The 24,762-nt window shown below is 42.1% G+C and overlaps 1 protein-coding gene across 1 annotated transcript in view; it reads right to left on the minus strand.

Moving 5' to 3' along the window:
* The window catches only part of FBN1 (fibrillin 1), a 261,436-nt gene that overhangs the window by 198,754 nt on the left and 37,920 nt on the right, over positions 1-24,762 (minus strand). Inside the window, exons 3-4 of the mRNA XM_040414001.1 lie at positions 9,214-9,296; positions 2,028-2,126 (exon numbers count right to left, since the gene is read on the minus strand). Coding sequence (XP_040269935.1) covers positions 2,028-2,126; positions 9,214-9,296 — 182 coding nt within the window. The remainder of the gene's footprint in view (positions 1-2,027; positions 2,127-9,213; positions 9,297-24,762) is intronic.

Consider the following 24,762-nt stretch of genomic DNA (forward strand, 5'->3'; position numbering starts at 1 on the left):
AGGGGATGAATCTAGGGTAGGTAGATCAATTTATTTTTTATAAATAAAAGTTTTAATGTGCAAGTTAATGCGACAAAGCCCCATACACGGAGGACCAGAGTGCTGCTTTGGAGGGAAAAAGGACAGTAAAAGTGCCTCCTTCTCAGGATTGGAAGGTGACGATAGTTACATTCCATAACTTATTTCCATTATAATCAAATTTATATAAAAATATTTGTATGTCAAGGATTTTCTGTAATAAATATGTAATCTACTGGAAAACATGGGAAAAGGTGAATTGAATAAAAAAAAGTCTGGTCTTAGCTTCCTTCAACTGAAGCAATATTTGGGTTTTCAAGTTGTATAGGAAATTATATCATCCAAGATGTAGGGTAGGAAATCAACTGAAGAAAACTGATTTCAATTAATGCAGCTCTTGCCAACTTTTAATTCCATTCCCACCAAGCTCATTCAAATACTTTGAAGTGTAGTTTAGATTAGAAGAGTGAACAGACGCTGAAGACATGGGTTGAGAATACTTTTTCCAGGCTGGAAGAAAGACACGCTTCTGTAATGGAAAACAAGCTCACAAGAACCCTTAATATGACATTTCCTACATTTGTTCTTGTGTTGTTTGTAATATTTCCACCAAGGTTTTTTATCTAGGGGAGGGATGAACAGATTTGGTTTCAAGGTATTTAAAAGTATATTATACCTAAATCTACCATCGTTAATAACACTTTTTTACTTTCAATATACATCTTGAAGTTTATCCAGAACATAAAGAGGATGAGGCCAATTATTAGAGAATGGTTACTTTAGTGCGTAATTTTTTCAGTGATTATTATATACTTTTAACCACTTTGCAGGATGTGGAAAAATACTTAAGGGCTTATAAAAACACCAGTTCAAATTACTGTGAATGATCATTTCTTTACTTACTATAACATTACTTTAAGTGCTAGATTGCATTTTGTCATGTATTTCTGTCCCTTAAATACAAGTTTGGCATTCCAATTCCTACGAATTAAAACTCCATAATGAATGTCAACAGGCAATTTTGCTCTATATCTATGTAAAAAATGACTGTATAATCTCCGTATTCTGACACCCAAAGACACTATTTATACAGCATTAGCACTCGCTACTGTTGGTTACTCATCAATCTGCTCTGCAATGATTCCTCTTCCCCACTGTTTCTTACCTACCTCTCACTTATGTGAGCTGCTTATGTATTGTCTCCTTGCTGACTCCTCCTTCGTACCACCCCATGTTGCCTCCTCCATCAGCATTTCATATTTATTAATAATGATTAACATGAAGTTCACCCTTTCTCTTAAAAATAGGCCATGCAGCTTGGCCAATGTAGGGGTGTTGTTAAAAGGAGGAGTTAAAAAGATCGGAGCACACAAGTCATTTTTTGCCCTCCTCCCAAAAAAATATATTGAAGATAGCATAGCTATAAAAAAAAAACATCTAGAAACTAACAAGCCTAGATACATCACCTCAATACACTGTCCTTTTATAATGAAACCTGGACCCATAGATGCGTCAACCGTGCCTCCAAATAATTTGCCCTACAATAAACACTAATTTATATATATTTGCATAGCTCTGAATAATCCAGGCATGTATAAACGACAACTTTCCTCAGTTTAGGCAAAAAATAATTCCCAGCTTCAAATCAGAGTAACTTACTGCATCAAGAACCCTTCTCTAGACTCTAATAACTATAACCTGTATCATTATTACACTCCAGAACTACATTCAGGCCCCTCTTTTAGTGAATTCACCATCACCACCTCCTCAGGCAGAGAGTTCCATAGTCTCACTGCTCGTACAGTACAGAATCCCTGTTTATGTTGATGTAGAAACCTGCTTTTCTCTAGACATAATGGATGACCCCTTGTCTTGGGTATAACTGTGCCACAGACCTCTGTATTGACCTTTTGGGCAATTACACAAACAATAGTTATGTAGATTACTGTCATATATAGAATTCTATCGTTATATAAAGCAGTAAGAATCAAGCACAACATAGAACTTACTTGATTTAGATCCGCAAGATGGTGCTGTTTGACCGGTGGGACATGTGCACATATTAGGTCGTGAACAGAATCCATCACCGCAGGAATGGCGACAAATGGCTGGAAGCATATAATAATTTTTAATCTGACAAATCTGAGAAAAATTTATATTAGAAAAAGATAAATCATGCCTGTAGACCATTGTATGTAAAGTCATTAAGAGTCATCTATTCCCATAATACAAGATCATCTATCAGAGAGAAAACCTGGCATCACAAAAAGGCTGGTATACCTGGAGTACAAAATGTATTACACATTATATAATCTGGCACTCCTGGCTTTTGAAATTCTGGCAGTGACAAAAATTAGTTCCATTGATGGGATGGTGACACTGATGTATTGATACACTAAAAAAGTTCATCAGCTCAACCACAGCTAGCAAGAGACGTGCACTGAGCTCCTGGACCAGGAAACTTGTAATAGGAAAAAAATCCTCCAGTCGTCCGCTGTTAAAATTTGGCATCCATTAAAAGTACAGGAACACAAGCCATAACAGGTTGACGCGTTTCGACATCAAGTCTTAGTCATAACCTCTAAGACTAAGACTTGATGTCAAAACGCGTCAACCTGTTATGGCTTGTGTTCCTGTACTTTTAAGGTATGCGGAATACTTTTAATGTATACCGAATTTTAACAGGGGACGATGGTGCTGGAGGATTTTTTTCCCCTATTGATGGATTGGGGGGGACAAAGAAACCAGACAAACAGTGATTGGCTTATTGCCTCTAATTAAAAAGCAGCTGTCCTCATGCGACAACCCCCTTAATGGGGTTTTCCGGGAAAAATTATTTGCCACTCCAGTCCTCTGGGCTGACTCTGTTGTGTCTAAGTTCCGGTCCCCGTAGTGTTGACATCTGGTGCAGCATGGGCACGGTCACATGCTCCGCTGCAGCCAATGACTAGCTGTAGCAGTGACATGCTGCTTGTGGCCACGTCACCGCTGAAGCCAGTTATTGGCTGCCACAGAACATGTAACCATGTCCAAGCAGCGCCGCATGTAAACACTGAGAGGACCGGCACATGCCGGCTGCATCCTTAATGTGGTCACGGTTCTGCCTGATGAAGGGCTTATACTAGCCCGAAACGTTGCTTCTGGTGTACCACTGTGCCCGGCTGAAATAATATGAAATAAAATTCGCTAAGCATTAAAATTGCTGTCGGAGTGCTGTCTAAATCCATACGACATGGACAAAGTAGAGGCAGTGCAGAGGAGCAGAGCAGAAGAGTGCAGGTAAGTATGACTTTATGCATGAGATAAAGAGTAATTATTCCCAGAAAACCCCTTTAATGAATGAAAGAGCTAAAGTGAACCTCACCGTTACATATCTTCTGACATGTCATTGATATATATCGCAATATGGTATAAGGGGGGTCAGTCACTAGAACCAGAGATGCCTTATCTAAATAACATGGCTTCTTTACTTCAGTCATTAGTTGAGACACAGACCCCCACTGATATCTTATGACATAATGACATCAGAATATTTGTAAAAATTGACTTGCACTTGAAATCACAAATTTAGCTTGGTTTTATTAGTATGTGCTACAAAAAAAATCATAGAAAGGGTCAAATCAAGATAAAACAGAGTAAAAAACACATCAAAGACATCTTTTTTGGATAGCCCAAATCCTCAGGTCTGCCTGCTTGACGTTTAGTGGGCATTTTTAGAGGGTGTAACCTGTATGTAACATAAATATGCTGAGGCAGGCCGTCTGCTTCCCGTTTAGGGCTCCATAATTTATGGAGAGCAGTAACATCTGTGCAGGATATGTGCTGAAAAGTGATGATGCTATGTAATAGTGGAGAAGAGGAACAATGATTTGTTGTCATTAGTGGCAATTGGCTGCTATGTTCTAACACTCGTATTACATAGAGGAAGTTCCAAGGTTATGTGCAGTGTAACAGGCGTTTATCGTACAGGTGTGTGAACATTTATCCCCTAATGTGCATAACCCAACACTGCCTGGGGCTTTCCGTTCTGTAATGATGATACAATATTTCTCTGAATTACTGTGTATCAGATATGGTAAAGAGTTTCTCTAATTACCTATTTAGTTACTTTGGCCATTACTGTATTGGTAAGAACATGGAGAGACAGAACCTAGACGGAGGGAGGTATAATTGAGTGGGAAACAATGGCAGGCTAGGGTTAAGTGCTTGTGGGTGAAGCTGACCAGGAGAGATGGGTGGTAACATGATGGTAATATCTGGTGACTGAGACGAGTGCAGAGGGAATAACTTTTCTGCCCACCCTGCCTATTGTTTCAGCTGGTCTAGGGTTGGAGTGGTTAGACATGAAGTTATGCAGCAGAAGAGGAGGGTTATTGGAAGGTGGAGGTGCTAGAAGTCCATCAAGATATGGATGCTTTAAAATGACTCCTCTACTTTCCTTGACGGCTTTAAAATGTAAAATCATTTTATTGTAAGTAATTATTTGATGAAGAGGATGTTGTGACCACGCACGCAGAGTCTGTAGCTCAAATTTTTTATTTTTGCATATTTTGCAACTTACTTTTTTTTAAAGGGTACAAACAGACTAGAATCATCAAACATGCTGATACCTATACAGTAACATAACAGTACAATACATAATAATCTCTATAATGGCATCATAATGATATTAGTCAGGGTGGTTATCAAGTTCAGGACATAATAACTGAAGCCAGGGGAGTCAGTAATGACCAGCTACATTCAATAAATCCCCATCCAACTATTACAGAATAGTCTAATGAGGTCCAGAAGATTAATGGCCACTATGACAGATACCTGAAGATTTGGAAATTGAGGAGAGATTTCAAAATCAAATTTCAAAAAATCATAGGAATAAATATTCCTACTGTGGTTGTTATTTTGCCCGGGAGCCTTTTAGTCACCTATCCAAGATCTGACGCTCAAACGTTATTGGGTTATGTAGCAATGATCAGATACACAAGGGAAGGTTCACCCCTGAACAGCTCAAATGACAACAAATTGATGTCTTTCAGTGGCCTGTTTCCTGACTTGAACCCCATTGAACCCAAGATAACATAGTATGACTATCATATAAATTACTAGTTAGATGGCTTAAAGATCTGTTCAAGTGTGAATGTGCTCCTATTTTATCTCGGGAGTAGCATTTTTGTGCACTTTTGCCCGGCCTATCACACAGGCGACCTTGATTAGGTGGTACATATAGTTGTGTGTGCTCCTCCTCTCATTGGTTACCAATGCACACAGAGGTAACTAGGAGCAGCACACTATATATGCAGGGTCTGCTCTCCTAAATGTAGATGCCCAATGGCATAGGTAGGTTGGCACTGGTAGGTGGCACAGATGTGTTTTGATCAAAATATATTGGCTAAGAGTCTCAGATTTTATCATATCAAAGTGAGAGCTTAGTCCATATATAATGTTTGCATCTATTGTGTTAGTGCATTATTTTCTGTTATTTTTCTTTAATAAATATAGCCATGCACTTCGGCATATTCATTTATCATATCGTGAAGGATGTTTTTTTTATCTTTTTCTGTCATTTTTGGCTTAAAGATCTGACTGCAACCAAAGTAATGGATTGGGTGGATTGTGAATTGTTAAGTGTGCAAACAGTTTAATTGGGGTTCTACTCACTTTTAATGGCATACCCTCGGGATAGTGCATCAATATATGATTGGCAGAAGTAACACATCCCGCACCCCCACTGATCAGCTGTTTGGGTAGCTCCAAAGACAGAAATAAATTTGGAAACTCCAAATGTCTGTTTAGTGGACGGTGCGGGTTAATAGAAAACTGCTCCCATTAACTTCAATGGAGCTGAGCGTGATACTAAGCACTACCGCTATACAATGTACGGCGCTGTGCTAGGTAAGCACAGAGAAGGCCGCTGCACTCACAGCTGATCGGCGGGGGTTCCGGGTGTCGGACCCCACCGATCAGATACTGATGACTTATCCTGCAACTTTTCCTTAGTGGTGAGAAAAAGAGACATGGCGTGGGTGGGGAAACAGGTGATCCGGGAGGCCCGGCTCGTTCATAATTTTCCATGCCAAAAATGGCTTAAAGAGGACCTTTCACCTGTATAAACTATGTGAACTGAGTATGCTGCCATATAGAGCGGCGCCCGGGGATCTCACTGCACTTACTATTATCCCCGGGCGCCGCTCCGTTCTCCCGTTACAGGGAGTGCAGAATTATTAGGCAAGTTGTATTTTTGAGGATTAATTTTATTATTGAACAACAACCATGTTCTCAATGAACCCAAAAAACTCATTAATATCAAAGCTGAATATTTTTGGAAGTAGTTTTTAGTTTGTTTTTAGTTTTAGCTATTTTAGGGGGATATCTGTGTGTGCAGGTGACTATTACTGTGCATAATTATTAGGCAACTTAACAAAAAACAAATATATACCCATTTAAATTATTTATTTTTACCAGTGAAACCAATATAACATCTCAACATTCACAAATATACATTTCTGACATTCAAAAACAAAACAAAAACAAATCAGTGACCAATATAGCCACCTTTCTTTGCAAGGACACTCAAAAGCCTGCCATCCATGGATTCTGTCAGTGTTTTGATCTGTTCACCATCAACATTGCGTGCAGCAGCAACCACAGCCTCCCAGACACTGTTCAGAGAGGTGTACTGTTTTCCCTCCTTGTAAATCTCACATTTGATGATGGACCACAGGTTCTCAATGGGGTTCAGATCAGGTGAACAAGGAGGCCATGTCATTAGATTTTCTTCTTTTATACCCTTTCTTGCCAGCCACGCTGTGGAGTACTTGGACGCGTGTGATGGAGCATTGTCCTGCATGAAAATCATGTTTTTCTTGAAGGATGCAGACTTCTTCCTGTACCACTGCTTGAAGAAGGTGTCTTCCAGAAACTGGCAGTAGGACTGGGAGTTGAGCTTGACTCCATCCTCAACCCGAAAAGGCCCCACAAGCTCATCTTTGATGATACCAGCCCAAACCAGTACTCCACCTCCACCTTGCTGGCGTCTGAGTCGGACTGGAGCTCTCTGCCCTTTACCAATCCAGCCACGGGCCCATCCATCTGGCCCATCAAGACTCACTCTCATTTCATCAGTCCATAAAACCTTAGAAAAATCAGTCTTGAGATATTTCCTGGCCCAGTCTTGACGTTTCAGCTTGTGTGTCTTGTTCAGTGGTGGTCGTCTTTCAGCATTTCTTACCTCGGCCATGTCTCTGAGTATTGCACACCTTGTGCTTTTGGGCACTCCAGTGATGTTGCAGCTCTGAAATATGGTCAAACTGGTGGCAAGTGGCATCTTGGCAGCTGCACGCTTGACTTTTCTCAGTTCATGGGCAGTTATTTTGCGCCTTGGTTTTTCCACACGCTTCTTGCGACCCTGTTGACTATTTTGAATGAAACGCTTGATTGTTCGATGATCACGCTTCAGAAGCTTTGCAATTTTAAGAGTGCTGCATCCCTTTGCAAGATATCTCACTATTTTTGACTTTTCTGAGCCTGTCAAGTCCTTCTTTTGACCCATTTTGCCAAAGGAAAGAAAGTTGCCTAATAATTATGCACACTTAAAATAGGGTGTTGATGTCATTAGACCACACCCCTTCTCATTACAGAGATGCACATCACCTAATATGCTTAATTGGTAGTAGGCTTTCGAGCCTATACAGCTTGGAGTAAGACAACATGCATAAAGAGGATGATGTGGTCAAAATACTCATTTGCCTAATAATTCTGCACGCAGTGTATAGGCTCCGGTACCTTTGCTTTTTAAGTTATAGTAGGCGGGTTTTCCCTTGTCCTGTGGGCGTCTCCTTCTCCTAGGCTGCAGCGCTGGCCAATCGCAGCGCAAAGCTCACAGCCTGGGAGAAAAAAACCTCCCAGGCTGTGAGCTGTGCGCTGCGATTGGCCAGCGCTGCAGCCAAGGAGAAGGAGACGCCCACAGGACAAGGGAAGACCCGCCTACTATAACTTAAAAAGCAAAGGTACCGGAGCCTATAACGGGAGAACGGAGCGGCGCCCGGGGATAATAGTAAGTGCAGTGAGATCCCCGGGCGCCGCTCTATATGGCAGCATACTCAGTTCACATAGTTTATACAGGTGAAAGGTCCTCTTTAAATCTACGCCAGAAAAGGAGCTGGTGTAGTGTTGCATAGCCTGCTGGACAAAGTGCCAAACTTATGTAGAGGCCTGTGCTTCTACATAACTTTGGCGCTTCCTCTGAAAGCGCAGTGGGACTTAAGACCGGTGTGAAAAATTCAGGTCTTAATAAATGTACCCCTTTTTTTTTTTTTTTTTTCATTTTTGCATCTCTGTGTTTGAGAACCATAACTAACTCTATTGCTATATGAGGGATTGTTTTTTGCAGGACAAATTCTATTCTTTAATAGTACCATTATTTTTTTGGGGGGGGGGAGGAGGACTGGGGAATAAAATAAATAGCAATTTATTGCATTCATGTGAGTATGAATGACATGTTAAGTTTATTCTGTGGCTCACTTACCAAATTGATAGTTTTTTTTACAATACTACTTTTGCACAATAAAAACTTTTGTTTGAGCTTGTAGGGTTTTAGAGTACATCTGACATTTTGGCCACTTTTTATTCCATTTTGGGGAAGCAGGTTAAAAAACAGCAATTCTGGCATTAACAAAAACATACTTTTTAAAATATTTTTTATGCAATAGATATGAGATAGATAAGAGACAGACAGAAAGATAAGAGATAGATGGATGGGTGGATGACTTGGGGGCATTCAAACGCACAGGCTGTGGTTTCCGGAAAGCCCTTCCTCAGTGCTCTGTCATGTGCAGTTTCCAATTGGAAGACCAGATGTGCCACCAATCACTATGCACTATGGAGGAGAAGGATGAGCACTGCCAAACTCCTTCCCTCTCTCTGCCATGCGCCTTCCACCTCCTCCCCTTGAAAGTGGGTGATTTACTATCACATCCGGTGGAAGGCAGGGGAGGAATGGATTGAAAAAAATAATTATTTTTTCCCCTGTTTGTTGATTTCACCCCCTGCAGGGCACCACCCTAGGCACTGGACCTCCGGTGCCTGGTGGAAAATATGGCCATGGCTTCAGTTAACAGTTCTACATCACAACCTTTTGGCAATTTACACTTTAGTATTAGTATTTAGTAGGTAAGGAAATGAAAAAAGATGGAAACTTACGGACGATGCATTGGTTCCCTCCCGGTAATGTTTTCCACCCAGGACAACAGTACGCATTGTATCTGGATCCACAAACATTGGGTCTTAAAAACAAAAGCAGCGTATTAGACCAATTTGTTTAAACTGCATTAAAGTGTCAAGTATAGAAACAGATGTTCATTTCTTTATGTCACAGGAAAAAGGACTCAGCGTTGTATTAGATCTAATATCATTAATCAGGTAGCTGCAGAAAAGTATCAGATTTCTGAGGTTTATGTAACTGACACATTATTTGGTTGGTGAAAGACAAGTGGAATGGACGCTGTGCCTCAGAGTTTAGAAAATAAAAAACCCTGATGAGGTATTAACGGTCACTGTGGCCCAAATTCTGTCCGGCTCAGCAGTATTTTAATGAGTCCTGAATACTCTCACTCAGCTATAACTTAATGAGTTGGACTCTCCCCAGGCAGAACAAGGTCCATTAAAAAATTACAGACAAATGGTCATTTCAGGGACCGTTAACTCCTAAGATTCTACAATTTGCTTATTTTAGCAACAGGAAATACACTGTCAATTTTAGGATAATATTTAGGCATTACTCACTGAATTCACTTATACTGTAATTGTAATTGTAGTTGACTTTTCAGAATAAGCTGTCATGTGTTTGTATTTCTGACCATTATATGACTTGTAGCTTTAATTTATCACCTGATTTCCCCCAGCATGATCCATAACTATTTGTCTGTTATCGCTGCAGAAGGGGTCAAGACTAGCTGCTCCCCTACCTCTCTGTAGCACATGCTCAATAGAAGAAGTATGATGAACATTGCACAGTAGTATTGAGAAGTGTAGTTATGAATCCAGCACTGGGGAACCAGGAGTCTATGTCTGTGTCTTTCTATCGCTCTCTATCTCACTTCAGCCTCTCCCGCCTACTTCCCCTGCTCCCGTGCATAGACTTCTATTGAGATCAGCTCTAACCTGATTCCTCTGTGAGCTGTGCCTTTTGCAAGATGGATTTTATCAGAGAAATGTGAACAAATAAAATATAATTAGTGTAGGAGGCAGAGGTAAGAAGAATAAGTGGCGCATAAGTAGAGAAAATAGTATTTTTGTCAGATAAGAAAATTTGTTGAAACGGCAGCACCCATTTAAAAGCTATGTACAGCTTTGGGGGTATTTTTTTTATATTATTGTATTGTACTTATTTTGAGCTAAAAATCATATTTTCAATTGGTCTTGAGCCGAGATGCTGCAGACGCAGACTCCTTATCTCTGCTCTCTGACCTTAGAAACACTTATTAAAGCTCAATTCTTATCTTACTGATAAGAATGTGGCTTAAATAAGTGTTTAAGACCTCTTAGTAGTTTTAAAATAAGGTTTATTAGATGACTGGCACAAAGTGAAAGTTAGAAAGTTAGAAAAACAGTTAACCCTTTGTGACAGAACGGCTCAATATTTTTAACAAAGGCCAATTGAAAATATGATATTTAGCCAAAAATGAGTACAGTGCAATCATAAATAAAAATTGCCCCCAATGGTGTACATAGCCTTTAAATCACTAAACTCAACTTGACTACTATATACTGGAATAAAATCCTATAGCATATACATCACTCCAGAGCTATGAAAATTAAATCTATTGCTCTACATTGGCAGGAGAGTTGACAGGAGTTCTTCAATGGAATTACTTAAAAAGAATGGCCATAAACATACAAAAGCTGTTTCTGTTTTGCTAGAATTTTTGTTCAGCCATACTTTTCCCTTGGAGGGACAAATGTGGTATTACATGCTGGCCAGTCAAATGAATGTCCGATAATCATTGGACTGGTTAGGTCAGAGCGGGAGCCACTCAATTAGCTGATCACTCTTGCTCATAGAAAGGGACCCAGAGTGGGGGACTTTCCTCTATGATGTCTATATGGCGCTAATAGGACACATAGAAAGGTGTTACCTTAATGCGACAAGTGTAGTGCTCTTTTAATACAACCAAAATAGGCAAAAACTTGTCTAAGGTATACCGCCAAAAGATTTATTTTTATAACCATTTTATAACCAATGTCCCTACTCCACTTAGTAGGCACAGGAATCACAGTCTTTAAGGGGTTAAAGAAATCACACTGGATTCATTCTTAAGAAGGGAATGTAGTGTAAAAGACATTGGACCTCACTTATCAAAATTGCCTAAAAGGAAAACTATCTTTGTTGCTAATAGCAGCCAATCAGAGCTCAGCTTTCATTTCTTAAACTGCCATGGTAAAATGAAAGCTGTGTTGTGATTGGTTGCTATAGGCCACAAAGACAGTTTTCCTTTCAGTTTTGATAACTGTGCTCCAGAATAAGTAATGATAGGCCGTGCTTCCACCACATAGTATATTTCGCCTGATGCACTAGGGTTGCCACCTTTCCCAACAAAAAATACCAGCCAAGTTAAGCGTAGGGGTGTGGCTTAATAAGGGGTGTTAATTCGCTGTCATACTGTGGCTCCCAATAATATTAATGCCTCCATTAATGACCCCCAGTAATATTAATGCCTTCATTAGTGTCCCCCAGTAATATTAATGTCCCCATTAGTGCCGCTTAGAATTAATAATGCCCCCATTAGTGCTTACCAGCATTAAGAATGCCCCCGTTACTGCCCCTCAGAATTAATACTGCCCCTATTAGTGACCACCAGTAATATTAATGCCTACATTAGTGTCCGCTAAAATTAATAATGCCCCCATTAGTGCCCCCCAATAATAGTAATGCCCTCATTAGAACCCCCCAGAATTAATACTGCCCCCATTAGAGCCCCCAGTAATAGTAATGATTCCCTTAGGGCACCCCAGATTTAATGCCCTCCATTAGTGCCCCCCAGTAATAGTAATGGCCTCATTAGTGTGCCCCAGTAAGAATAATGCCCCCATTAGTCCCCCTCAGTAAGAATAATACCTCATTAGTGTCCCCAGTAAGAATAATGCCCCCATTAGTGTGCCCCAGAATTAATAATGCCCCTCATTAGTGCCTCCCCTGTAAGAATGATTCCCCTATTAGTGCCCACCAGTAAGAATAATGCCCCCATTAGTACCCCAGTAAGAATAATGCTCCATTCGTGTCCCCAGTAAGAATAATATCCCATTAGTGCACCCCAGAATTAATAATGCCCCTCATTAGTGCCCCCATGTAAGAATAATTCCCCCATGTAAGAATAATTCCCCCATTAGTGCCCACCAGTAAGAATAATGCCCCCATTCGTGCCCCTAGTAAGAATAATGTCCCCATTAGTGCCCCCTTTTTTGCTTCTTAAGAAAAGAAAAAAAAGAACTCACCTCATCCATTTGCTAGGCTGCGGTGAACACTGCTGACTGGAAGCTCAGGACAGGACCTGCGTTCCAGCGTGATGAAGTCTCGCAGGTCCTGTCCTCCAATCAGCAGCGAGTGTTCCCCGCAGTGCGAGCAAATGGAGTTCTTATATTTATTTTATATTATCACAAGTAAGGGAGGGTTAAAAGCTGTACTAATGAGCCTCCACAATGGAAGTGCTCATTAGTAACAGGCCTTGTAGAAAAAAATTACCATCAGGGCCACTAAAATACCGGCCTTGCCGGTTAGATACCGGCCGGGTGGCAACCCTACTTGGCACAAGTTAACAAGAAAGGAATCATCAGCAAGAAAAACTAATTTATATCAAAGAATCTGTATATACTCCTTTATAAGAATGTTCCATTTACGGTCATCTCTAATTACTGTCAGTAAGGTCCAATGGTTTAATCCCTTGACTGACTGAATATGATTATTAACTTCTAGACAAAAGGGTCATATTGTCTATAACCCATAGACCACCAAGGATAATATTAATTAGCCCAGTGTTTAGTAGGTGTATTATCCCTTAACCTTCTGGACCACTACTTATATTATTTGATCCTCTAGCTCCACAAGAGTATGATTGACAGACATGCCATCTTTTTATTATCATTAGTGATTAAACTTAGGGAACCACCACCTATCTTAAGAAAGAAGAGGTCCCCTATAACCACAAAACAGTAAAATGCTGTTATTTTTTTATTCAAATGCCAGGAAAAAAACAGTACTGGGGTCATATAGCCCTAAATCACTCACTCATTTCTGTTACAAATTATCTTATCTCTTGGCATCACAGACTTGGTCTCCTGGATCACCTAATATCTCACAAACCAGACATTTATGGGGTCATTTATCAAACTGGTGTAAAGTAGAACTGACTTAGTTGCCCATAGTAACCAATCAGATTCCACCTTTCATTTTCCTAAGGAACTGTCAAAAATGAAAGGTGGAATCTGATTGGTTGCTATGGGCAACTAAGCCAGTTGTACTTTACACCAGTTTGATAAATGACCTCATTAGTGTCTCCTACTCACACCACCTCCTCATCTTGCCCCCTTTCTGTTGGTATCCCTAAAAGCTCTGTCCTAGGACCCCTGCTCTTCTCAATCTTCAGCCAGAGACAGCTCATAGAGTCCCATATCTCCCGGATCTCCACATTCATCATCTCCCACCTAGTCTACTGCAATATCCTCCTCTGTGGCCTCCCATCTAGCATTGTTGCACCCCTCCAGTCTATCCTGAACTCTGCTGCCCAACTAATCCACCTGTTCCCCGGTTACTCCTCTCTCTCTTCTCTCTCTCTCTCTCTCTCAATCCCTTCACTGGTTCCCCATTGCCCATAAATTCAAGTACAAATAAATATGACATACCAGTCCGTTTACAACCTATCCCCTCCATATATCTGTGACCTGATCTCCCGGTACCTTCCAACACGTAATCTCTGATCTTCACAAGACTTCCCCTTTTGATATATACAGAACAATGGAATGAATGGCACTATAATATTAAATAATAGGACTAATAAAAACTGTTCACCTCAGATACAGATGGGGGCATGGTGACTACACTCACTGTTTCTTTTCCAGTTACTTTGCATATGAACGACTTGAGCAGACTTTATAACACACACAAAGATCCAGATTTACTAATCATATAGTAGATTGTGTAAACTTAGATAGGCTGTTTAGACCTGCACAACATCACAGTGGCTCAGGTTGGATGATGAATGTGGTGCAGGTATAGACACTTTTGTCTAACTCTACACCAACTACTGGTAGACTTACTAAGAAACAAGTTGGAAAGTGTAGAAACCCTAGTTGCACTAAATTTGCTCCAACATTTGCTCCAATTTGTGCCACTTTTTGGGGGCAGATACTTTAATGTAATTTGAGTAATTGTGTGAAGAGGGACACATCCACTGTCAAATATATCAAAACTGTCCCTGCTGTACTTGAGCAGCAGTGCAGGTGTTGGGTAAAGGGCAGTAAGGAGGCCAGTAGGTAACAAGTCAAACAAGCTCTACTAAGGTATTCTTGGCGAATAACGTTTGCAAGGATAAGATCATCCTTTCCAAATACACAATACGCAATCGTTCCAAGGCTGTATATGAGAAAGCAGGCTGTATAGTCTCTCTCTATTACATTTACTTAAAAATGTATTATAGTTAATGAAATCTATCTATATAGCGCCACCTGCTGTTTGCTCTTTTTCCAATTTCTTTGACCTGCTCACTGAGATGGAAGCACATGCTCAGTTCTATCCTTCAACTGCCACTGGCTGCAGGATACAGGACGCACCCTCTGAGAAAGGACACACTCCCTGAACTGCCAGCTTAAAATAAATCTACTAGAACAATTGTGGTGAGGAACTGGGAGATCTCTGGATACATGGGATGTACAGAGTTGGTTCTAGATTTGTTAGCAAAAGGTTGTCATGTACTAGATTATGTATGATTTTCATATTTCACAATAATCATGGGATAAACCTTTTAAATCTAGATAACTTTTCAAATAGACCAAATGCTTGCAAGTCCATTCTCACTGCGGAGTACAGATCCTCCAATGGGTAGCTAATTAGTTGTAAAAGCCTGGTGAGTGCCAGAGATAATTAACCCTTTCTACAACCAGCAAAGACGTGCATTACCTTTGCTATCACGCATTGCCCCTTATTATCCTATACAGTCTATGAGGCCTTGCTCCTTCTCTCAGAAGTTTAGCACTTGTCCTCAGTATGTAGAGATGGAGAACCCCTTGTAGTAGGCTTTACACTGCACAGACCTATGCGGCTCCTCACACTTCGGCTGTCTAGGCCAGACTCTCTGGCTGATACAATCAGACTACACAACTCCTCCCTCACAGGGGGCAGGTCCAGCCACCCTCCTTCTGAATAGGGCCCAATAACTAATCTGTTTTCCCGTTTCAGCTCTTGGAATCACATAACACAGATTACAAATATATTAACCCTTGATGGTAGAGATAAACCCTTTTAGCATTGAATTAACTGTATACAGTAATGCTATGGGGTCACTAGATAAACCTATCAAAAATCATTGATTTGAGCAATATCATTATACTTTAAAATGTCTTCTGTCTCATAATGACACTGTTATACGCTATTATATAACATGCAAAAACTACAAGTCAGCTCTGACCCACCAGATACATGGTGGAGTCATACTTTTATGACCACGTCCTACTTTCAATGTCAGCAGCGCGTAGCTCATGAAGGAAGTCATGTGTCTTGAGCTGGCTTGTTGGGTATATAAGGTGTACCCTTGGGTAAAAGGGGCAATTCATCAGAGTTTCAAAAAGGGATGATTTGGCTTTCAGACCGAGGGTGAAACTGCAGTTTGTCAACTGTTCGCGTGCTGCTGTGGTGAAAGTGTATCGTGAGTGGACAAATGGTATTAATGCAAGGAAACTGCAGAGCACCGAGTGCCATTGATGCGAGAGGTGAACGTCAGCTACAAAAGTGCGCAAGAGCGGACTGACATGCTACAGTGGAGCAGCTCACTGGCAAAATGAACCAGGGGCCTATCAGACGTGTGTCTAAAACAACAGTTCAAAAAATCCTACTGCGTATGGGGCTCCAAAACAAACGGATGGTCACTGCACCTCTGGCAGCTGAAAAAAAAATTCATAGCAGTATCGGAATTGGACCTCCACTGATCTCATTCATGTGGAACGCACTCTCAACTGATTTGGACATGAATACATCCTTGTAGATAACGTAAACCCATACAAGCTGATTGACTTCCCTGGGGCGAATGGGATCTTCCAGCAAGACAATGCGACATGTCACACGGCTAGAAATGTCCAACATTGATTGGAAGAGCATGACCAAGACTTCCAAGTACTGCCCTGGCCCCCTAATTCCCCAGACTTGAACCTGGCTATCTGTGGGACCACCAATGGGAAAACCTGACCTGTCATTTTTTCAAATTAGTAACTTGTAAATTTGGAAATCAGTTTATTTGTATTAACTTGATCCAATATAAAAATAATAATAATCCTGGACAACCCGTTTAACCCTCTGTGATGTTAACATTTAGTGGCCAACATGAAAACTGCAGGTTTTATCATTTACTAGCAGAAGGACCCGGCTTCGCACGAGTATAGTTAAGGCCTCATGCACACGACCGTATTTTTTTGCGGTCCGCAAAAATGGGTTCCGTTTTGCCGTGATCCGTGACCGTTTTTTCGTCCGTGGGTCTTCCTTGATTTTTGGAGGATCCACGGACATGAAAAAAAAGTCGTTTTGGTGTCCGCCTGGCCGTGCGGAGCCAAACGGATCCGTCCTGAATTACAATGCAAGTCAATGGGGACGGATCCGTTTGACGTTGACACAATATGGTGCAATTTCAAACGGATCCGTCCCCATTGACTTTCAATGTAAAGTCAGGAGTTAATATACCATAGGATCTGAGTTTTCTCCAATCCGATGGTATATTTTAACTTGAAGCGTCCCCATCACCATGGGAACGCCTCTATGTTAGAATATACCGTCGGATTTGAGTTACATCGTGAAACTCAAATCCGACAGTATATTCTAACACAGAGGCGTTCCCATGGTGATGGGGACGCTTCAGGTTAGAATATACTAAAAGAACTGTGTACATGACTGGCCCCTGCTGCCTGGAAGGTGCTGCCAGGCAGCAGGGGGCAGCCCTTCCCCTGTAGTTAACACATTGGTGGCCAGTGTGGCCGGCCCCCCCCTCCCTCCCCTGTAGTTAACTCATTGGTGGCCAGTGCGGCCGGCCCCCCCCCCCTCCCCTGTAGTTAACTCATTGGTGGCCAGTGGGCCCCCCCCTCCCCTGTAGTTAACTCATTGGTGGCCAGTGCGGCCGGCCCCCCTCCCTCCCCTGACCTGTCACTTACCAGTAGGAGGAGCTCCCGGCCGGACCTGTCATTTACCAGTAGGAGGAGCTCCCGGCCGGACCTGTCACTTACCAGTAGGAGGAGCTCCCGGCCGGACGCAGAGATCGCAGCTCGCAGGTAAGTATAATGGTTCTACAAATTGCTAAGTAACCATGGCAACCGGGACTGCAGTAGCGTCCTGGTTGCCATGGTTACCGATCGGAGCCCCAGCGATTAAACTGGGACTCTGATCGGTACACTACGCTGCCACCAATGATAGGGGGGAGATTTTAATTAGGAGGGGGAGGGAGGGGAGAAGGCCCACTGGCCACCAACGAGTTAACTACAGGGGAGGGAGGGGGGGGCCCACTGGCCACCAACGAGTTAACTACAGGGGAGGGAGGGGGGCCGGCCGCACTGGCCACCAATGAGTTAACTACAGGGGAGGGGGGGCCCACTGGCCACCAATGAGTTAACTACAGGGGAGGGGGGGCCCACTGGCCACCAATGAGTTAACTACAGGGGAGGGGGGGGCCGGCCGCACTGGCCACCAATGAGTTAACTACAGGGGAGGGAGGGGGGGCCGGCCACACTGGCCACCAATGTGTTAACTACAGGGGGGGGGGCTGCCCCCTGCTGCCTGGCAGCACCTTCCAGGCAGCAGGGGGCAGTCATGTACACAGTTCTGTTAGTATATTCTAACCTGAAGCGTCCCCATCACCATGGGAACGCCTCTGTGTTAGAATATACTGTCGGTTCTGAGTTTTCACGAAGTGAAAACTCAGCTATGATAAAGCTTTTATGCAGACGGATCTTCGGATCCGTCTGTATAAAAACTAACCTACGGCCACGGATCACGGACACGGATGCCAATCTTGTGTGCATCCGTATTCTTTCACGGACCCATTGACTTGAATGGGTCCGTGAACCGTTGGCCGTGAAAAAAATAGGACAGGAAACACGGATCACGGATGCGGCTGCAAAACGGTGCATTTTCAGATTTTTCCACGGACCCATTAAAAGTCAATGGGTCCGCGAAAAAAAAAGGGAAAACGGCACAATGGCCACGGGTGCACACAACGGTCGTGTGCATGAGGCCTAATCTATTTCATTTCATGTTTGTGTGTGTCGTTAAATAATATCAACAGTATCCCCCAAAACAGTGACCTCTACAGCACCCCGCCCCTTTAACAGTAAACTCCACAGTCCCCCACCCCTTAACACTGATCCCCCCACAGTGCCCTGCCACTTTAAAATAGGACCTCCACAGCAGCCCATCCCCTTAACTTTGACCTTCACAGCAACCCACCTCTTTAACAGTACCCTGCCCCTTTAATGCTAGGGCTACAAGACGACGTGTCGCACGACATTTTGTCTGAACAATTTTTATAATGATAGGCTATGGTGTCGCACTGCGACATGTCACATGCTGCGACTGTGACACAACAGTCGCAAAAAATCCATCCAAGATGGATTTTTCTGCGACTGTCGCGTCACAGTCGCAGCATGTCACATGTCACAGTGCCACACTATAGACTATCATTATAAAAATTGTTGCGCAACATTGGTGCGACATCAATGTTGTGCGACACATGTAGCAATGTAGTTGTGCCCTAAGTGTCGTGCAACTTATTGTCGCGCAACACATGTCGTCGTGTAGCCCTAGCCTAAACCTGGCCTTCAGCAGTGAAGAAAAATGGCTGGGTTGTTATAGAAATCTGGAGTAAAACTGTGTGTATGTGGAGACTAAGAGCCTGTGAGCTTCTATTGGCTGATAAGAGACATGTGACCGTGTGTATGGCAGTTGGGATTTGAAGAGAAAGACTTGCAGGCTTCTATTGGCTAATGTAGGTAATTTTTGGGGAATATCTCAGGAACGGTACGTCCTAGAGAGCTGAGAACCAGTGTAAAACCTTCCGTGACACCTGATGTACCTGTGCTACAAATTTGGTGAAGATCGGTCCAGTCGTTTGGTCGCGCATAAAGAACAGACAGACAGACGTAGGGACAGACAGAAACTCCTTGTGTACCAGCATCTTACCTCCACAGTATTCTTTCCCAGATAGTAAGTGATATGTGTACCAAGTTTAGTAGAAATTGATCGATACATTTTTGAGTTACAGAGCAATATGTGTGTAGCAAAAACAGTTGGAGCATACAAACTCCATGCAGCTGCTGTGTGGGGGCGTATGACACCCACAAGATTTCTTTCCAGGTAGCAAGGGATGTGTATACCAAGTTTCGTTGAAATCAATGGTAGCTTTTTTGAGTGATCGCAGAACATACATACATACACACACACATATATACATCCTTCTTTATATATATAGATTTTTACCGAAATCAACATTTTGATATCTCATATCCAGAAGAATTAAAGGGGTTTTCTATATTGATGACCTATCATCAATATCTGATTAGTCGTAGTATGATCAGCTGTTTGAAGAGTCCACAATATTCCCGTGAGTCCTGCAGCCTCCTCACAGCAAACCAAGCACAGTGCCGTTCACAGTGGCTGTGTTTGGTATTGCAGCTAGACCCATTCATTTATATGGGCCTGACATGCGCCTCTGCCATTTGACTAATGAAAGTGGCGTTACTGGCCTGCAGCTTACATTGGAACACTGAAGCCTCTTCAAACAGCTAATCAGCCAGGGTGCCAGGAGTTGGACCCATACCAATCATATATTGATGACCTGTCCTGAGGATATGAATCCCGGAAAACTCCTTTAGGGTCCATTCACACGTCCGCAACTTGGGTCCGGATCCGTTCTGCAATTTTGTGGAATGGGTGCGGACCCATTGATTTTCAAAGGGGCCGGAACAGATTTGGACAGCACACTATGTGCTGTCCGCATCCGTACTTCCGGATCCGCAATTCTGTTCCCGGAAAAAATAGAACATTTTCTATTATAGTGCTGTCAATGTGCGGTCCGCGAAATGCAGAACGCACATTGCTTGTTTCTGTGTTTTGCAGATCTGCAATTTGCGGACCGCAAACCACCTGCGGATGTCTTAATGGACCCTTAATATTGTTCAAAATGAGAAAGGTCTCAATTCATATAATGCCTGCAATATCTGACGGATTATTTATCAAGACTGCATACATAGCGAGTTTGCTGCAGTTGGTACTACCCAAGAGCTCAAAAACTGGCACCAAATCACTGTAGACTGGAAACAAGCTATGTTTGTGCTTCATGCTATGATGTATTGCATACATGAGGCAGATGAAGAAAGCTTGTTCCAAATGTGTTTCTTCCAAAACATTTAGATTCACTTGCAGCTATAGTCTATGTTTTCGCAGAGCAACCTATTGGGGCAGATTTAATAATAGTGTCACACTTTTCCCTGTCTATACGAATCCCTATTAGACAAATTTACTATTCTGGCGTGTGGACCTTTATAAATTCAAAATAAAGTAAATCCTGCGCCTGATTTAAGCTAGAATTCTATTTGTGGCGAACTCTGAATCCATGTGAGGTACAGGACTGGTTCTAGCTCAAGAGATACCGTATTTTTCGCCCTATAAGACGCATCGGCCCATAAGACGCACCTAGGTTTTAGAGAACAATAAGAAAGAAATCTTTTCCATTACACCTCAGGTCAGACCAGCAGTTAGACCCCCAATGTTAATCAGACCTCAGCTGACAGCCCCAATCAGATCCCCAATGTTAATGAGACCCTCAATCAGACCTCATATCGGCCCCCCAATGCCATATATCAGCCCCCCAATGCTATATATCAGCCCCCAGCCTCATGTCAGCCCCCAGCCTCATATATCAGCCCCCCAGCCTCATATATCAGCCCCCCAGCCTCATATATCAGCCCCCCAGCCTCATATATCAGCCCCCCATTTACCTCTCCTGGACGCCGCCGCTCCTCAGGACCAGCGCTCTCTCTCTCTTCTTCCTGATCCTCGGATGTCGGCTGTGAAGGCTGCGCACAGTGTGAGGTCACACTGGGCGCAGCCCTGCACAGCCTACAGCCGAAGACCAGGAAGCGGTGAGTACAGAGCTTTCACCGCTTCCCGGCCCTCTGGTACTAAACAGCGTTTCCATAACGGAAGCGCTGATTAGTACTCACCCCATAAGACGCAGGGGCATTACAAGTAAGCAACAAATAATATACTGTGGCAGCACAGTTTAAAATAGAGGATTTTTCAAGCTAATAACAAGGCCTTAGGCTACTTTCACACTAGCGTTTATATTTTACGGCATTGAGATCCGTCATGGGCTCTTAGTACCGGGAAAAAACGCTTCCTTTCTGTCCCCATTCATTGTCAAAGGGGCCAAAACGTAACTGAACAGAACAAAATGCTCCAAAATGCATTCTGTTCCGTTCTCACATCGGAGAGCAAACCGCAGCATGCTGCGGTCTGCATTCCAACCTGGGATGCGGAGCAAGACGGATTCGTCATGACCCACAATGCAAGTCAATGGGGATGGATCCATTTAACTCTGACACAATAGAAAACAAATCCATCCCCCATTGACTTTCAATGGAGTTCATGACGGATCTGTCTTGGCTATGTTAAAGATAATACAACCGGATTCGTTCATAACGGATGCAGATGGTTGTATTATCAGTAACGGAAGGGTTTTTGCTGAACCCTGCCAGATCCAGCAAAAACGCTAGTGTGAAAGTAGCCTTAATGGTTGAAACATCAGTGCTATGCTGTTTGTCCCTTTTTTACATTTGCTGGAGAAATAAAAGTTACATTTTAAGTGGAACGGGAGCTTTAGAATCTTTTGTTGACTACTACTGTACATGCAGTAATGGTGGAATACCAACTTTATAGGGGTTCTCCAGGAATAAAAAAAAATGAAAATACTTAGAAATTATTTTATAATAAATATATTCACAAATACCTTTCATTACTTAGAATGGCTTGTTTTGTCTAGGGAGCAATCATTAGAGAAATAAAATGGCTGCTAATCACAAAGGAGGACAAGTTACTTCACCACAATGAGCCATAGTGCTGCCTCATGTTGCTGCTCTGCTTGTCAGGAATCATGATCCTGAATACAGGTGAATCTCTGTGGGAATGGAGATGATGAGGAGACATGAGAGGAGGGTGAGGTGTGGCTAATGAGCAGCAGCACTTGTTTACAGTCTCCATTACCACAGCAACATATTACCACAGCCTGTCCTGTCCATCCTCTCTGTACTTCATGTCTCCTCATGAACTAAATTCCCCAGAGATTCAGATAAAGTACTTATCATCTGTATTTAGGATCATAATCCCTGACAAGTACAGAGAAGGAGGAGGAGGCAGCTCTTTACCTCAGTGTTGTAAAGTAACTTGTCCTCATGTGTGATCAGGACAGGTTTTGTGTGAACTATTTGAGAATATATATTCATAATAAAGTAATATTTAAGTATTTTCATTTTCTTAATTCCCGGAGAACCCCTTTAAAGAGCATGGGCATTATAGTTGAGCTGAGATACTATCTACTAAGGTTTTGTAAAGAGTGCTACCAATGTCATGGATGGGACAATTGTGAAAGTAAGGGACACTGCTAGTCCCTCTCGAATTTATATGTGAATATTAAAAAACTGCTTCCACTGCTAACCAGAATAAGGATATCCAGAAGAAGATTCGAGCCTGATATACATTCACATTCAAGTTGCCTGTAATATTAGACTGTGATACTGTTATACATAAAATTCATAGAATGTAACATAGAAATATAAAGATCATAAATTAAGGTACTTTTCACACTGTCAACAGATTTTGTCATTTCAGCAGGGTCAATTCACTATGTAATATGTTTGGGCACTATAACAAGCTGCCCGTCACATATCCTCAAGAAAATAGAGGAAGTTAAAACAGAATTACCCAAGGATGTACACAGATCTCATAGTCCCAAGGCAAAACTTATTATGGGCCCCTTTCCCTACTCAGTTTCTTAGTACACATGCATCAAACACTCCCAAGAATTTTTTTTTAGGAGGTAAATATTTTTTATAAAAAAGTAAATTAAAAAAGTCACACTCTGCCTCACCTGCTTAATCCAACTTCTATTTTGGAAAAAGTGGCACAGCTGCTTCATAAATATAGCACCAATTCCAGGGAACACCATATTCCTCAATGTATTTACACCAGACAACCGGCATAAATACATGGATAAGTCTCCTGCTTTCCTGCATACTTTATAAAACTAGCTGTCTACGGCCACCACTAGGGGGAGCCCAGTGCATAGGAATTTATAAAGTTACTAATGAAATCATTGAAAGTTGTTCCACAGTAAGTTTAAAAGAAGAGAAGCGGTTCAGTTCAAAACATCACTATTACTTAACAGATTGCTACCTAAATATAGCAATGCAAGTGTGCATGGCACTTCACTAAGTATTGAGGCTTTAATTATGCAAACTGGAATGTCTCCATGCAGAGAACTATGATCTGTTCATTGTTGGGTATCTGTTTTCACAAGCACATACTGAAGGCAATATTTTTCTTGGGTCATACTAGTAAGCATTACAGAGTCGAGAATAATCTGGATAGAAAACATTAATCAGATGTGGTTATTTAGCTTGTCCTGGGTGTATCTCACGATTATATCACATGTGGTCCCAAACATTCTCTCCATTGAGAGATTATCCAGCTGTTGGCTTTGAAGACAAAGCTCTTTAAAAACCCCTTTATTTTTTTATTCATGTTCATCTAGAGAATAGGCTTGACAGTCCTGAGTGCCAAGGGTGTTAAATGCGCAACATCCCAAGTGGCAGCACTTTAAGGAGTCTCCCCATATTGCAGATATAGGAAACCTCCCAGTGATAGGTCATCTGAGGACAATTTAGTCATGGAGCGGTATGAAACTGTACATCCCAGTCACTTGTTTCAACAAGAGCAGGACAATTCAGCTGTAAATGATTATCTCTAGATTTTGGACAAATGTACTGCACCCTATAAAGAGACATTTTTCCTCCAGAACACAATAAAAGTTACTCCTTTGAAAGATACCAGAATGACGCAGTCACTTTCTAAGTCCACTCTGGTAGAAGTGACTACAGAAAATACTGGTCAAAGTCAAAACATGTCAGTGCACACTCACTCGAAGGAGAAGAGTTAGCTCTCATGCATATGACCATATTATGCTCCATGTTTTACAGATATGTAACAGGGCACCAAGAGGTGGGTACTTACTGGACTAATTGTCTCTGCGTTGGAGCAAAAGGACCTCGCTGCACTTTCATTTGGGCAAGATATTATATTCAATACCTACGGTTGAAACTCTCTGCAAATGTTGGAGCATTCAAGCTTAAATACATTCCCCTGCTGCAAGCTACCACCTCCCAACTTAAAAACCTAGATTTTCCCTTGAAGTCCTGGATAGGCAGGAGAAACCGTTAAAAGAAAAAATCCTT

The sequence above is a fragment of the Bufo bufo genome, chromosome 1, assembly GCF_905171765.1.
Source record: "Bufo bufo chromosome 1, aBufBuf1.1, whole genome shotgun sequence".
Lineage (NCBI taxonomy): Eukaryota > Metazoa > Chordata > Amphibia > Anura > Bufonidae > Bufo > Bufo bufo.